The sequence below is a fragment of the Adiantum capillus-veneris genome, chromosome 2, assembly GCF_014529385.1.
Source record: "Adiantum capillus-veneris isolate H3 chromosome 2, ASM1452938v2, whole genome shotgun sequence".
NCBI lineage: Eukaryota > Viridiplantae > Streptophyta > Polypodiopsida > Polypodiales > Pteridaceae > Adiantum > Adiantum capillus-veneris.
Window position 1 is genome coordinate 135,387,945 of NC_140932.1, and position 15,811 is coordinate 135,403,755.

Consider the following 15,811-nt stretch of genomic DNA (forward strand, 5'->3'; position numbering starts at 1 on the left):
GTGTACCTTTGCATTGCAACTCATAATTTTTCTGTTACTGCATTTTGCTTCTGCGACATGACCGCAAGGCATCTGCATGCTGAGAGAGAGAGAGAGAGAGAGAGAGAGAGAGAGAGAGAGAGAGAGAGAGAGAGAGAATGAATATGGATTGAGCCGTTGCAACCCTAGCTCGTCATCACCCTATCCCTGCATGGCCCTATCCCTGCATAACAAAAATACATATAGCCTATGCTCATAACGAGCCATGGGTGCACCAAGATCCAAGTAGAGCATACCAGTAACAATCCATACATTGGGGGCTTTTTACAAGGAAGCCCATAACCTTTACAAAGGAGCTACCATAGTACATAAACTCGATACAGGAACTAACAGGATTGCCATGTGTGCCACCTCCTTGAGAAGACTGCCACTACACCCCAAGAAGCACACGACCCAGACAAACAAAGAGAAGCTGCAACCTGAGCATAAGCATAACAAAAACCAACCTGCAAGACCCCAACACATTGATCAATGCACAACTGAACCATGGAGGCCACCAGTAAGGATAACCCTGCCACGACCATCCCCAATCACCAAGACTCCTTGCCCATCATTAGCACACCAACTGGGACCACCTTCCGCCACCACAGCAACCTTAACCGAACGCGAACAGGCTTTAGGGGGGCCATGCCCCTGCTGAGGAAGATCGACGGAGCTGCCTTGGCAGCACGCCTAGGCACACGAAGCCGCCATTGAACCTCCGGAAGGAGGTGAGGGAAGCGGCAACTCTCCTTGCCAAAAATAAGGGCGGATGGCAAGGGCACAGGGCCACACCATGGTTGGAGCTGCCGGGTCTCCTACCCTGCTCCTTGGCCGAACCCGCCACAGAGAACCACTGCGCTAGCACCTTTAAACGTAACCTTCAGACAAACTCTGTACAGAGGGCATGATGGCGATTGCTCAATGCCCCCTTCCTTTCCTTCCGATTTTCAAAATTCCCTACAAATCATTACAAGAGAAGGCTCATGACTTCGAGGCACGGTCACAAGTCCTATAAATGTCCACTATCTCTCTATCCACGGTCCAATAAAACAACATATAACTCTGTCCAGTTTTTGAAAAATACACACCAGTCATTTAAATGAGTGCCCACTATCTTATTTCGACCAATCAACATTTTTGATGTATGAAAATACAACTTCTTTTTTTTTTCTATTTTAGTCAGCAAAAAGAATATGCATCGCTATAGCCTTGCCCTTTGGGCAGGCAAAAAATGAGGGTGTCAATTAGTGACGAGGGGCCGCGTCCTCCACTGAACTCTATTGTCTAATGACGTCTACTTGGACCACTATCACGCTGCTGATGAAAGGAGAGCGTGCCGATCAAGCAACCATTCGCTCACAATGGCCGTAGCTGGTGTCTACAAGCGTGTCTTGCCTTGCCCACCTGCTGTTGACTTTTCTTCTCAGGAAGGGAAGGTACTCTCTAATGACATAGATGAACGAGACTACGGAAAAGCTCATGTTCTAACCTGCATTTTTTACTTCAGGTACTCTTTACGGAAGCCCTCTCAGAAGGTTGCATGAATGGATTCTTCAAACTAATCAGCACTTTCCAGACACAAGCAGAGCCAGCTTATTGTGGGCTAAGTACTCTTACAGTTGTTCTCAATGCCCTCTCTGTCGATCCTGGCCGCAAGTGGAAAGGTGCTTCAATTTTACTCTAGTTTCTAAAGTGACTGCATTGTGACTGCATAGTTAAATTTGCAATAAGATCCACCTTCAGCAGTAGTCCAGTAACGTATTTTGCTTCTTCAGCACAACGTAAAGCATGACATTGTCGGATAAAATTTGATGCCCGTTTCCGTTCCCAATGATTGATTTTCTCTCCCCATTTCACAAATCTTGGGAGGTAGCTTTTGGGCCTTTGTTTCTTGTCTAATGTTGTTATTCATATGCATATATGTCAGAGATTGCAACACAAAAGAAATACGAACATGGAAACACGAGAGGGAGAGAGAGGTGAAGCTGGCAACTCAACAACTCGAGAGGTGGAATGATACAAGATGTCCAGATAGTGGATAGGGGTTACACTAATATAGACTCCGGGTCAGGCAAAACCTCTAAAAATATTCTACACACAAAATTCACAAAACCTGGAGTAAAATATAAAATGGCAAAATGGCTAGTGCAAACCCTATATGTGCCTATAATCAAAGGGTGGCCAACCCACAACCAAGGGCTTGAGTGCATGTGGGAAAAACCGTAAGCAAGAGTGAAAGCATTTGGAAGGGGGTGCCCAACCCACAACCAAGGGCCTTAGTACAGGTGAGAAAAGTCTTAAGCAGGAGCATCTAGAGGGTGAACATAAACAATAGATTCACAAAAATTTGATGGGCTCAATTGAGAGTCCCATAAACTAGTCCATATGCAAAATGATGAAGGGCAATGCAAGTAGAAGGACTTGCAAGAAAAAGTGGTTGTGTTGCTTCTTCCTACTCTCTTTTGGCCTTATATCTATGGCTTAATTTTTGAACGGATGGAGGAGGCATGATGTGGTTGAGATAGCCAGTTTGTGTGGATGACCCTGGACAATGTTTTCATCAATTGCATGGATACAAGGACTTTTTTTTTTGTCATAGTGCATGTGTCTAGGATAGACAATGTTTATGAATGGCTAATCAATAGGGCCCACCAATGACGTTTGCCAGGCTTTAGAAACATGGGTCTACCATACAAGCTAGGACTCCACCGCCTATATACTATGGATGTCTTGTCATTAATATTTACAGTGTGAAGATAGATTTATGGGTGATGACTTTGAGTCTATACCTTGCACTTTCCTTTAGAGGTGAATATGATATTATCTTGGATTCTTCTAGTTATATATGCTGGTGAAATGTGTGTATGGATGTTTTGGCACAAGTGAAAGTTTCTGCATAGCCAAAATTTGGATTTGATGCCACATTTCAAAGTTTTTTTGAAGTGATCACTACGTGTTTGTGGCAGATGCTTCTAGAATAAAGGGGAATTCAAAAACACAAAATTGTCTTTCTTGGGTAGAGTGAAGAGGATTACATGCTATGTTAGCCTACTGAAAGGAAAGTCTTCATATTGCAAGATGTGGGTATGTGTAAGAATCTACATGAAGAGAGAAACATAGTCATTCTAACACGCAATAAAGACTTGCTCATAAGTCACAACTACCTTGCTCTTGAGGACCTCCCGCTGGATGAGTTACTTGAGGGCTAGCTACACCACAAGGTTGCTGAGTTCAAGATTGATATGATGTCACAAGTTGGTGAGGTGGCATGCCCAATTGGAAGGACTGGCCGAGAGGACAAGGGTTAAGAGTTTAAAGACACTAACCCACAAGATTTAAATCCTGAAGATGTGGCCGAGAGGCTTAAGGGGTTAGGGTTTAAAAACCTAACCCCTCACCAACTTGAAGAACTTACAAAGCACGGCCAAGGGGCCTAAACTCTAAAACTCAAAAGCTTGAACTCTGGAACATATTTTCATGTTTTGCGCTAACATTGCTGTACATAATTTTCACAATTAAAGATTGCAGATTTTAGTAGTTTTTGGCGCTAGCTTTTGAGAGCAGATGCTTTTGGGGCTTTGCTTTTGGGCATCCCTTGTAGTGTTTATGGACCCTTGGGGTGTCATTCTCGGGACACCGGATGTAGAGTCTTAGAGAAGAGGACCCTCGAGAGTTGCGAAGCAATAATACAAAAATACCGAAAGGGGTGCCAATCTTTGGGGCTAGTGCATCTTGGCTCGGAACTGTGCCGTGCCGTGCCGTGCCGACTCTCCTGTTCTCTTGTCAAAAGTGATAGCGGAAGATGCAATGAAGACAAAAATTGGCTTGTGATGTGGTGGACACCTTCTTGACTCTGATCTAGAACACCTACAATGCCACATACATGAACAAGGCACTCGAGGAGAAGAGACATCATTGAGGTACAAAGAGACAGGCATCTGAGAGAGAGAGAGAGAGAGAGAGAGAGAGAGAGAGAGAGAGAGAGAGAGAGAGAGAGAGAGATCTGGGAAAGGCTCTCCATGCTGATAACAAGCTACTCATACAAGACCAAGCGTGGTCTGACATAGATTTGACATGACTGCGACTGCTACTGACACTATCAACTGCTCCTGGAGACAAGACCACTTGTCACGTGACACATCCAACCCTATGTGTCCGTGGACAAGCTACAGCATGATCAGGGTTCAGTCAGTCCAGTCAGTCTAGATTTAGCAGTGATCTGGCACTTTTGTGAGTCTATTGTAGACCGTGCATGCCCAGTCACTTAGCATAGATGCATATCCTCTGGTTGCACACAGCATGATCATCAGTATTCCCATTAGAATCCATTAGAATCAGTTAGGGGATTTTTCCAGTGCATTTAGCCTATTTTCCCTATTTTTGACATTTTTCACTTATTATTTTTAAGTGACTTCCCAACAAAAGTAGGTAGGGAAATTTTGCTAAGAAAATATATAAGCAAACCCAAGTTAGCACTAAATGGCAGAAGAGGCAGCAGGAGCTCTCCGCTCAACAGGCATCTTCTCAACCTTGGCGTTTTCCTCTCCCATCAGCCTAGCGTTTTTGGTCTTCATCATCACCCCTTCAAGCCTTGGCGTTTTCAGCTTGCAGTCCTCGCCAATCGTCCCAGATCCCTAGCGTTTTTGCTGGCGCTACCCAAATCTGCCAGCGTTTTCATTTTCAGCCTGAAGTGAAGCATTTGCAGCAGCGTTTTCAGCACTCCATACAGCAGCAGATTCAGCCCTAGATGCGTGCAAGATATCGTCATTTCCAGCCTTCAAAAACGCAGCCAAAACAGCGTTTTTCAGCCAACCGAAACAGTCCCAAATTTTCAGCCATAGTGTATTTATGGACAGCAGATAGAAGACCGCAGATTTCAGCCCAAAAGTCGTCGTCGTCATCCCCGTTGTCATCACGGACATAGTCCCAGGTTGCATCAGTCCATTGCATCGTCATTGTACCACTTTGTGCAATCAATAGTAGACCACTCTCGCCGACGAGAGTGGGGCCTTCAGAGGAGGGTTTTACAACGTCTTTGGTGTCGTATCTCTCTTCTCTCTCTATCTCTCAGTCTCATACACTTGCATGCACAGTGTCCATTCACTTTGTTGTGATCATAGCACTTTCCATTAAGAACGGAAGGCTCTCCCTTCCATAAGAACAAAAGGAACCTTGAGCACAGCTCGGAGCACTCATCTTGGCAAAGCGCAAACAATCATTCCGCTGCACGTAACACCACTGACACGGCCTCCACATGGGCTGTCCTAGCCTTCAGAAAGCGAGGCTCTGGCGGGATCTCCTCCTACCAAGAGAATTGATCTGGAGTGAGAGGGACATGTCTCATGGCAAGGGTGCCATCTAGAGAGCATAGGACATCTCCACTCTGCTGCCTGCACCTCGGATGTGGTGCTCTGCATCATGATGATGATCGTCTCTATTTGGGTGCTCTAAGCCACAGGGTTACCCACTATGCGGGTTATTGTTAGACACACACATACGCTCCTGAAGGTGGTCCTTCTGCCTCGGGTGAGTGGGGGTTGGATTAGATAGTGTGGAGTACTCGGGTCTCCTGAACGAGTGCTTCATTTGCAGATAGATGGGCCATCCTGCAAAGGCCTATCCACGGAGGAGGCCCTGATGAGCGACACAAACCAAGCCTACTAAGGCTGGCTAGGCTCAACAAACAGACATAGGAGCACATGCGGGTACCTCGTCCGAGGTAGGTGCCCATGCAGAGGAGGGTTGGTAGCAGGTTCGTGGCCGTCGTCTCCAAGGAACGACATGCCAGTTTAGCGTCCTTGGTGGTCGACCTACACGAGGCTAGCAGTAATGGGTGCCCATAGGGAACTGTTCGACCCTTTACAGCAGGATGAGCCGGTAGATACCCCCTCCAACTCAGCTTCGCCATCGACAACCCCTCCCCCTCCCCCTCCGCCTACCATCCCCACCTCTCCGTCCGCGCTTCCATCTTCACCTCCTCCACCCGCCCCCTTTGCCTCTCCCATTCCCCCCGCTGCTCCCCCCACTTCTTCGCCTGCTCCCTCCCATACCCCTCCGCCGGCCTAGGGGATAGGTCACTCCTTGGCAGCTCGAAGGTATCTTGGCAGTTCTTTTTTCACGAGCCGCTTGGTGCAAGAGGAGTAGCCATACTTGAGGACGCCCATGGTGGTGCAGCGTCGCCTTTGCGGTGATCAGTTTTGACATGCGTCGCCGGGTGGGACTTCCTTGACTACGACTTTACACGGGTTTTTGGCGACTCTTCTCCCGACCTTGAGGCAGATTGCTTCAGTTCCCATGTACTGTTTCTAGCAGCCAGAGGGGTAGAGGCCTTGGACACAGCGGCCGGCTGGTTTTGACTATGACTTTACACGGTTTTTTGGCGACTCTTCTCCCGACCTTGAGGCAGATTGCTTTAGTGACCATGTACAGTTTCTAGCAGCCAGAGGGGTAGAGGCCTTGGACACAGCGTGTGGCAGGGATCAGACTGAGTAGATAATGCATACAATGCTGGACTTCTCCATGTTCAGGCTCTCGAGTTCTCTCACCACACGGGAGACTTGCGGGTGACAAAGTTGATACAGACTCTTTGGCCAAGTTCTCTATGACACCACCATATACAACAGGATGTAGACACATTGTGGTACACTTATTTGGAGACACTCAGAGTGCACCCTGCTATGTATATGTTCATGAGGACTCTTGGACAGAGGATGTAGCTCTACGGACTGCTCGCCCTGCTTGGGTATAGGTCCGACAGACACTCCAAACACGGCTTTCTTGAGGCTCCTCGGATGTGGATTATTCCCCATCCAAGCGTGTCCCGTAGATTGCGAGATTGGCTGCGATGGGAACATTGGCTTTCTCTCACTGACCCCATGAGGATAGTCTTATTGAATGTGCAGGTTTAGGTGGACTCAATTTTCGCGTCAAAGAGGTTGACTCAGACATGAGCTTCAAAGATGCCTTGTGGGTGGAGCGATTGATTTGCTTATGCTCCAAGAGCATCACTTGTGTGAGAGCCGCATCAGGCACTGTGGACAGATTTTGCGTGGTTGCTATGAGACCTTTTGGTCAGTTGCTTTTGGGCCTTGTGGCATTCAGGGAGGTGTATGTATGACTATTGCGGATTCATGGCAGTAGGCCATTGTGGATAGAGGCATCAGTGTGCCAGGCAGGGCCCAATTGGCCCTGCCTAGTGGATCACTTTGCAGATACATGGCTACCTTGTGGGTTTTTGAACTTTTACGTGCCCAACCATGCAAGTGCATAGGCTGAATTTTGGTCACATTTTGTGGAGTCTTTACCACATGTAGAGTAGTGGTGCACTGGGGGGGACTTCAACATGCTTGAGGACCCTTCAGACAAGATTGGGGGCATTCATGCTACTGTACATGGGAGTGAGTTGGCCGCTTGGGAATGGCTATGTATGACCTTGAGGATCTTGGATGTATGGCAACAAGCTGGCTTTGCACGGCCCTCAGACAACCTCTCTTTTTCTTGATCTGACCGCAAAGTGGGTGGAGTGAATCTATCTAGGATAGATCACTTCTATGCTAGTGATTAATTCTGTGACTTGGGTGGTTCAGTATGCATTTTGGCAGGGACTACTTTCTCTGATCACGCACCAGTGATCCGTACTTTGGCCGACAGGCAGAGGAGTGGCAATGTTATGGTATGCATCCTTGAGAGGACTTTGCTAGATACCGAGCTCAAAGAGCATGTGGTTATGCTGTGCACCGAGAGTGTGGATACACAGGGGGTCGTTTCTTCTTCTAAAAGTCGACAACACGATTGGCTGCAGCAGCTGGAGAGAAGGAGAAGCGACTACGTCGGGGAATTGCCTCCTTAGAGAGGATGCAGGAGCGACACCCAAGTAGTCCCTCGATTGAGGACAAGATGCAGCAAGCTCGGTAGGAGCTGATCGCCATTGAGGAGCGGCGGCATGAGTTTGCCTACCACTCACAAGCATCTCAGTGGACCTAGGCGGGCGACAAAGTTATTGGAGAGTTTTTTGAGATGATCCCCACCATGCACAAACCAGTGTTTTTCAGTTGAGGAGACAAGATGGGACGGTAGCCATAGAGCCTGAGGACATGCCTGCAGTAGCTATTGACTTTTATTGAGAGTTGCTCTCAGCTGAGCTGTAGTCAGAGCACAAGAATGCATGTAGAGAGCAGGTGTGGGCACATATGCCTTGTCTCGTCATTGAGGAGATGCGACAAATGCTTGAGAGCCCTCTTCTGCATGAGGAGCTTTAGGAGGCTCTCATAGCACAATTTGTGGTAGTTGCCTAGGAGAGGATGGTTTGACTTCCAGCTTTTTCTTGGAGTATTGGAGGTGCTTGGACAGGACCTATGTAGTGCATACCAACACATTTTTCACAGTGGGGAGATGCCTGATCTCATCCCCAAGGAGAGGGGAGCTCCTAATGAGATTCGACAGTGGCGACCCATCACCATTCTCAACTCAGCCTACAATATTCTTGTAGAGGCTCCGAGTTTGAGAATTCAGCCACTACTTGAGAGCATCATACATGAGACTCAGATGGGCTTTGTCAAGGAGCGCAGTATCCTTGACAACATCTTCATCTTTTGGGAGGTGACTGCCCTCGCCTGCCTACGTGGAGAGGATCTTGTGGTGCTCTTTCTCGACTTTGAGAAGGCCTATGACAGTGTTGACTGGGACTTCCTAGAGGGCACTTTGCGTAGGATTGGTTTTTGAGATGCATGGATTAGAGGAGTGTTAGTCCCTTGTCGGATCCAGTCCTGCAAACATGACATGACACAAGCCAAACTCACACCTAGACACATGTAGTGAGCGGACATTAGGCTCACCTCCCAGCCATAGAGCCAATACGGGCTCACCCCGAGCCTGGGAGCCTACAACCAAGCAGGCTAGCGTCTGCCACAAGGGCCAGTGTCCCATACCTCGAGCCCACACCAATACGGGTGTGCGGGCAAAGCTCCCAAAGGCCAAGAGTCCAAGTGTGGTGATCACACAAGATGTCTCACATTCTATACGCATAGGTCCACAAAGGTCGGTGTGAACCAACTCCAATATGGCAATGGCTCGGTGTGTAGCAAGCCTCTGAATAGATTCTCGATGTTGCTTCCCACGAATGCAAGTAATGCATTTTCCATGCTTACTCCCAATATTTGGTAAGCATTTGCTCACGAAAAGCAAGCCGAAGAGCATCATTGTTCAAATGACCAAACATGTAATGCCAAAGATCACTTGTGGGTATCCGAGTCGTTGAAGAAAGAGCATGGAGCCTGTAGATTCCGTTCTGTACCGAGCCCCCTCTGATCTCTTTGCCAGATTGCCGATCCTGAATAGATACCGAATCCTCTGTAAAGATCACCTCCATGCCAAGCTTGCACACCTTGTGCATAAACATAAGATGAAATCCCAGCTTTGGAGCATAAAGTACCTTGGAGGTATACATACCCCCTTTGCCGTTGGAAATGAGCTCCATGGAGCCCTTGCTGTGAATAGGAATTCAGATTTGTTGCCAATGAAGATGGTACCACAGTGTCATTGCATGTTGGACAAAAAATCCTTCAAAGGTGTCATGTGCCGTGAGGCACGACTGTCAAGAATCCAGTCAAGACCATCTCAACCCGCAAGAGTCTTCGCAGCCTCCAATGTCCCTGGAGACTCGAGAGTCCATTGAGGGGAGAATCTTCAAATGAACAAAGGCTGGTGACTGCACCACTGCCGCCGAAGAAGTCGAAGCATCTCCAACCGGCTTTGGACACTTCCTCCAATAATGTCCCTTCTCACCACAATTGTTGCAATGCCGATCGGCCCTCAAGGCTTCACGCTGCCTATCACTCTTCTTGTCTTTGGTGTTGCTGCTTTTCTTCTTACCCTTCTGCTTCTTGTTGTTGTTGGAAGAACCGGTCAAGGCTTCGGAGCCTGACTACTTCCCCGTATTGAACCACAACTCCTGGTCCAATACCATTGGAACAATCTCGTCCCAAGAGAGAGTATTCAGCCGGCCACTCGCAATCAAGGAAGAATAGAAGTTGGTGTAGCGTGGAGGCAATTGGGCCAAAAGCTGGATGGCCATGTCCTCTGAACTAATAAGCTTTCCCATATGAAGTGTCTCTTGCTGAAGCTCCTGCATCTTGTTGATGTGATCCCACATGGAAGAATGCTTCGCATTCAAGGTCCTCAACTGCACCTCGAGGCCTATCCGCTTCTTTGGAGAAACTCAATCATAAACGGAAGAAAGACGATCCCAAATCAACTTCGCATGTTTCATCAATCATATATGGCTAATTACCTGTTGAGGTTGTCACAAACCGGTGACGTGGCATGACTGGCAATTACCCCCCCCCCCCCCCCCCCCCCCCCACAGGCAGTCCCGATTGCCCGTTGTCTTATTGATGTGGCATCACCGTATGGACCCTCCGCGATTTATGGCGCAAAAAGCGGGAATTGCTGGCAGCAGCGTACAGAATTTCCAGCTTTTGGGGCCTGCTTTTTCTACGCAAGGGACTCAAAATTCCTACGGAATGTTCATGGGCAGCTTTTGGAGGTTATTTGCTTTAATTTCCCAAGAGGTCTTGTGAGAGGATATGCTTTATTTGTGAAAGCTTTTGATTTTCAGCTTTTGGGGCTCTGCTTTTGGCACCCCTTTAACTCTTTAGAAGTGTAGTTGGGCTCCCACTTCTCAGAGCATCTGGACGCAGAGTCTAAGAGTGAGACCCAACCACTCTTGTGTACTTTGTGCAACAGTTTAATACAAAAAGAAATACCGAAAGGGACACCAGTCTTTGGGGCCAATATCTCTAGGCACGGAACTCCGCCGGGCCGTGTCGAATCAATTGTGAAATGTTATGAAGTGAATTCCTGTCGTGTCGCGGTAGAATCTTGACTTGGAGTGTCCAAGTCTGTTACAGTGGTATCAGAGCACGGCCGATTTCTCTTCTACCGGGAAATCAGATCCTTTCTACGCGGCACTTATGGATTCAGACAGAGATCAGTCTACTTCCTCAGCATCCTGAGATGCGGGAAGAGATCACGAAGACGATTCACGCGAGGAGTATGGCGCGCCTCGGTCTACTCAGGCGGAGATTGAAGAGATGGAGCGTCGACGATTGATCGACGATGCAACAAAGATGATGCTAAATTTTGCGAAGGATCCGATATTTGCAAAATTTATGACCCAAACCTGCTTCACGAGGTGCACTCACAGTGGCGGCAAACCACAGAACCATCCCTCAAACCGGCACTCAAGAAACCTCCTACTCCAAGGATGTTTACAGAGCAAGAATTAGAAGAGGTGGTTGATACATGGATTTCTGAGCTTTTTGACGCGCAAAACAAAGCCAAAAAGCACGACAAAAAGCAGAAGAAAGGCATTGACTTCCCGGGTTATTTGGGTCGTCAGTCTACATTTGCCTCGGCAAGAAAGCAGAAGAAGCATGTGCGATTTGAAGGAGTACCCAGTTCTTTTTCTTCTTCTTCTTCTTATGACAGTTCTTCTAGCTCCTCTGACTCGAGCGAAGAAGATAGAAAAGGAAAAAAGTGAGGCAGAAAGAAAAGCTTCGGAAAGGGCAAGAAAAAGGCAAAGAAGTCTAAATCTCGCCCAGCTGTTGATAGTTCTACAGAGGACTCGTCTTCGGATAGTTCGGACTTTGACGATAGCAGCTTTTATGCAAAGAAGAAGAATATCTATAAAGCCAACCAGTATGATTTTTTGGAGGATAAAAGCAAGAAAGTCCGAGAGTTTAAAGAACGTGGACAATCAATCAAATTTGACATGTTTTCTGGATATCGAGATGCTTCGAAGGCTTTGGCCTTCATACAATAGTTTGACATAGCTTTCTCTGGAGGCGTTACTCATAGCACTCCAAGATTCGGAGGGCTACCTCTTACTTCAAGGGAAATGCTCAAACTTGGTGGTCCACTCTTCTATTGAACACGACAGTGCCAGTTAAATGGTTGAAATTTAAAAGGCTTTTTATTTCTTTTTGGTTGACTCGGGAGTACGAACGCGACATACGAACTGCTTGGAACCATCTTCGGATGACCAAGAAGGATACATTGGACGCATATTGTGAGAGCTCTTTTCTACTAGCCTCTTCATTTAAGAAGATCTCGTTCAAAGAACAGATTGAGCGGTTTACCTCGGAACTTCCTACAGAGATCCGAGATCACTGCTTAGAGCAAAAGTGAGATTCCATTCAGGAACTGATGAGTCATGCGAAACGGGGTTTTGCCATTCATTCAGGCAGTTCGACCTACCCCACATACGAAATCATGACGCAAAGGACCGAACAGATTTCGAATAATGAAAGTAGAAAGAGGAAGAGCAACCCAGAAAAGAAAGAAAAGGATGCACGACCCAAGCTCACTCTTCGAGAGAGAGCTCTCTACATCAAAGAGGGGAAGTGCTTTGGATGCGGGGAAACGGGGCACATCTCCGCAAAGCGCCCTAAAAAGGCACCAAAAGAACAGAACGACAAAGATGAAGACAGGCTTGAGGGTTCGAAAGCAACTGAGGAACGTGGACGAAAAGGCAAGATGAAAGCAGGACTCGTTCCAGGTACTGACTCAAGCACGATTGACGAGAGTACAGAACTTTGCCGATCTTGGGACAAAGTGAAAAACCAAGAAGCCCTTATTTTCTTTGTTGGAGGAGCTAAGGCCAACTTCATTTCACCTGAATTGGCGGTGCGGCTCGAGATTACACCCGATCGGACGGGACCACTAGCAGAGGCAGTTCTAGCGGCACTCGGTAGGGACGTAGCCATTACACCTGTCATTGGCAAACTTTGGTTGCATTGTCAGGGGTATTTGGGGCATGAGAACTTATACATAATGTCCTTGGAAGGTTGTGATGTCCTCCTGGGAATTCCTTGGTACCACAAGAACAACGCCATGGTCGACTATTGTGCGAGAAAAGCGACTTTGACTAGAGAGAAGGGCCGAACTATTGTACTTGATGTAAAACTTAAGGGCGAGTCTGTCCCTATTGTATCGGGATTCGGCTTCAGCCATTTCAAAATTAATGAAATCCAGTCTGTTTGTTTACTCGATCTTTTTGAAAGAGTTGAATGATGAGGATAGAACAAATATATATGAACTTGATAAAGAACGCTAGGATTTTCTCCATCTCATGCCGATTGCTTTTCAGAGGGCCTGCTAGGTGAGTTACCACCCGCTCGTCCTGAGGATCATACCATTGATGTGATACTTGGAAGCACACCACCGAACCAACCACCTTACCGTGTGAGCCGAGCCCAGAACAAAGAAATCATGAACCAAGTGAAAGACCTCTTGGAAAAGTGTCTTGTCCAACCTAGTACTTCACTCTACTGCTCTCCAGTGTTGTTGGTTTCGAAGAAAGACGGATCTTGGAGAATGTGCATTGATTATAGAGCTCTCAATAAAATCACCATCAAGAACAGATTTTTGATTCCGAGGATCGATGATATTCTTGATAGACTATAGAGATCCTCTTGTTTCAGCAGGATCGATTTGAAAAGCGAATATTATCAGATCCGAATCACGCCGAGAGATGTTTACCATACAGCTTTTCGGACGACTTTCGGTTTATATGAATTTTTGGTGATGCCTTTTGGGCTTACCAATGCTCTAGCGGCTTTTAACGGAATGATGGACAGGATTTTCAGAGAGTACAGATTTTTTGTTGGCACTTTCTTTGATGACATTATTGTCTTCTCCAAGAATGAGGGCGAACATAGACATCATTTGATACAGGTCTTTCAGGCATTGCGAGATCACAAGTTGGTGATCAATGCAAAGAAGAGTGAATTTTTCTTATCAGAGATACACTTATTGGGACACATAGTCTCAGCAGCAGGAGTGCAGATGGACTCGGCCAAGATTCAGACTATATGTGATTGGCCCGAATTAAAGAATGTCCATGAAGTTAGAAGCTTCTTGGGCTTATGTTCTTACTACCGGCAGTTCATTAGAAAGTTTGCAGAGGTTGCTTCCCCTTTGCATATTTTGACACAGAAAGGAGTCCCTTTCTCGTGGGGACCCATAGAGGTGACTGCCTTTCAGACACTGAAAGAGAAAATTGACTACAGGACCAGTTTTGACTTTACTGGACTTGCAGAAGTCATTTGAAGTATATTGTGATGCTTGTGGTCGTAGTCTGGGTGCGGTCTTAATGCAAGAAGGCCATGTCATTGCCTACGAGAGCCGATTGTTCTCAAGGTCGGAATTGACAGCACAGATTTATGAGAAAGAGCTTTTGGCGGTTATCCATGCTCTTACTCAATGGCGACATTACCCACTAGGAGCAGATTTTATTGTCTTCACAGACCATCAGAGTTTACGCTACTTCTTGTCACAGAAGCAGCTATCGGAAAAGAAGGTGCGGTGGGCGAACATCTTGTCACAGTTTCACTTCCAGATTGTCCATGTGCAGGGACATAAGATTTGGTGGCGGATGCTTTGTCTCGGAAGCCGTTGGTTTTGGCTATCTCCGCGATTTATCATAGGAGCTTGGAGGATATGGTCGATCAGTATGCCACAAATACAGATTTTGCACATATTTTTACTCGGATACGGAATGGGAAGATAGTAGCCGGATATTCCATTTGGGATGGCTACTTGATGAGGAAAACAATGTTGTGCGTTACACAGCCGTTGAGGGAAAAGGTTTTAACCGAATGCCATTGTCCACCTTTTACGGGTCACCGCGGCATAGCTACCACCTTGAAGGGTGTGGAGAGATACTTCTTTTGGCCGGGACTCAAGAAGGATGTGGACGATTTTATATGCAGTTGCTTGGTATGCCAAAAGGTCAAGTTTGACAGGCATAAAGCACAAGGATTGTTACAGCCTTGACCCATACCCACCCGCCCCTGGGAAAGTATTGCAATGGATTTCATTTTTGATCTCCCGAGAACACAGAGTGGTCACGATGGTATTTGGACTGTTATTGACAGATTTAGTAAGCAAGCTTATTTCATTCCAGTGAATAAAACAGTCAAGCCGGATCACTTAGCGAGACTGTTTGTGGCCGAGATCTTTAGATTACATGGCATGCCCGAGACGATCGTCTCCGACAAGGACCCCAGATTCACGAGTTTGTTTTGGAAGGCTATTTGGGAGAACATTGGCACACGGTTGCAGTTCTCGTCATCTTTCCACCCACACACTGACAGGCAATCAGAGATTGCCAATTCAGTGGTAATAGATTTATTGAAGTCTTACATCTCGGATCAGAAGACTCAATGGGAAAAGTATTTACCTTTGGTGGAATTTGCCTACGATAACATTTGACACTCTTCGACGAGGAAGGCGCCATTTGAGATTATTGAAGGTGCTACGAAGGTTCCACCCTTCCTAAGCACGAAAGATAAGAGTTTTGAAGCCGACGAGTACACGCGTGACTTGGACACGGTTTTTGCCAAGGTCCGCGAGCCTTTGCAGAAATCTCAAGAAAGACAGAAAAAGGCAGCAGATCCCCATCGTCGTGATTTGAAATTGAAGGAGAACGATTGGGTGCTCTTACGTTTTGAGAAGGCATGCCTGAGAAAGAAAAAGGGAAAGGAGAGGCTTTTTCCAAAGCTTAGTATGCAGTACTACGGACCTTTCTAGATTTTCAAAAAGATAAATGATGTCTCCTTTAGACTGAAGCTGTCCGATACTTGGAGAATTCACAATGCTTTCATGTGAGTCTCTCGAAGCCTTTTAAATGCGATGTGCTTGAAGGTGGGGAGCCTGATGAGCAACCTGAAGTGGAAGAAAACGAGGAGATCCCTGTTCCAAAACAAATATTGACACATAAAGACAGAAT

The 15,811-nt window shown here is 46.8% G+C and overlaps 1 protein-coding gene and 1 pseudogene across 2 annotated transcripts in view; one reads left to right on the plus strand and one right to left on the minus strand.

Moving 5' to 3' along the window:
• Positions 1-569: 569 nt before the first annotated feature.
• LOC147463692 (uncharacterized) lies at positions 570-1,116 on the minus strand (annotated as a pseudogene).
• A 144-nt stretch (positions 1,117-1,260) lies between these two features.
• LOC147463693 (glutathione gamma-glutamylcysteinyltransferase 3-like) overlaps positions 1,261-15,811 on the plus strand; it is an 88,601-nt gene continuing 74,050 nt past the window's right edge. For both annotated transcript variants that reach the window (XR_015185274.1, XM_086490247.1), the window contains exons 1-2: positions 1,261-1,457; positions 1,529-1,685. Coding sequence is in view for 1 of the 2 variants with exons in the window: in XM_086490247.1 (XP_086346373.1) it covers positions 1,383-1,457; positions 1,529-1,685 (232 nt within the window). In the remaining variant the exon portion in view is untranslated. The remainder of the gene's footprint in view (positions 1,458-1,528; positions 1,686-15,811) is intronic.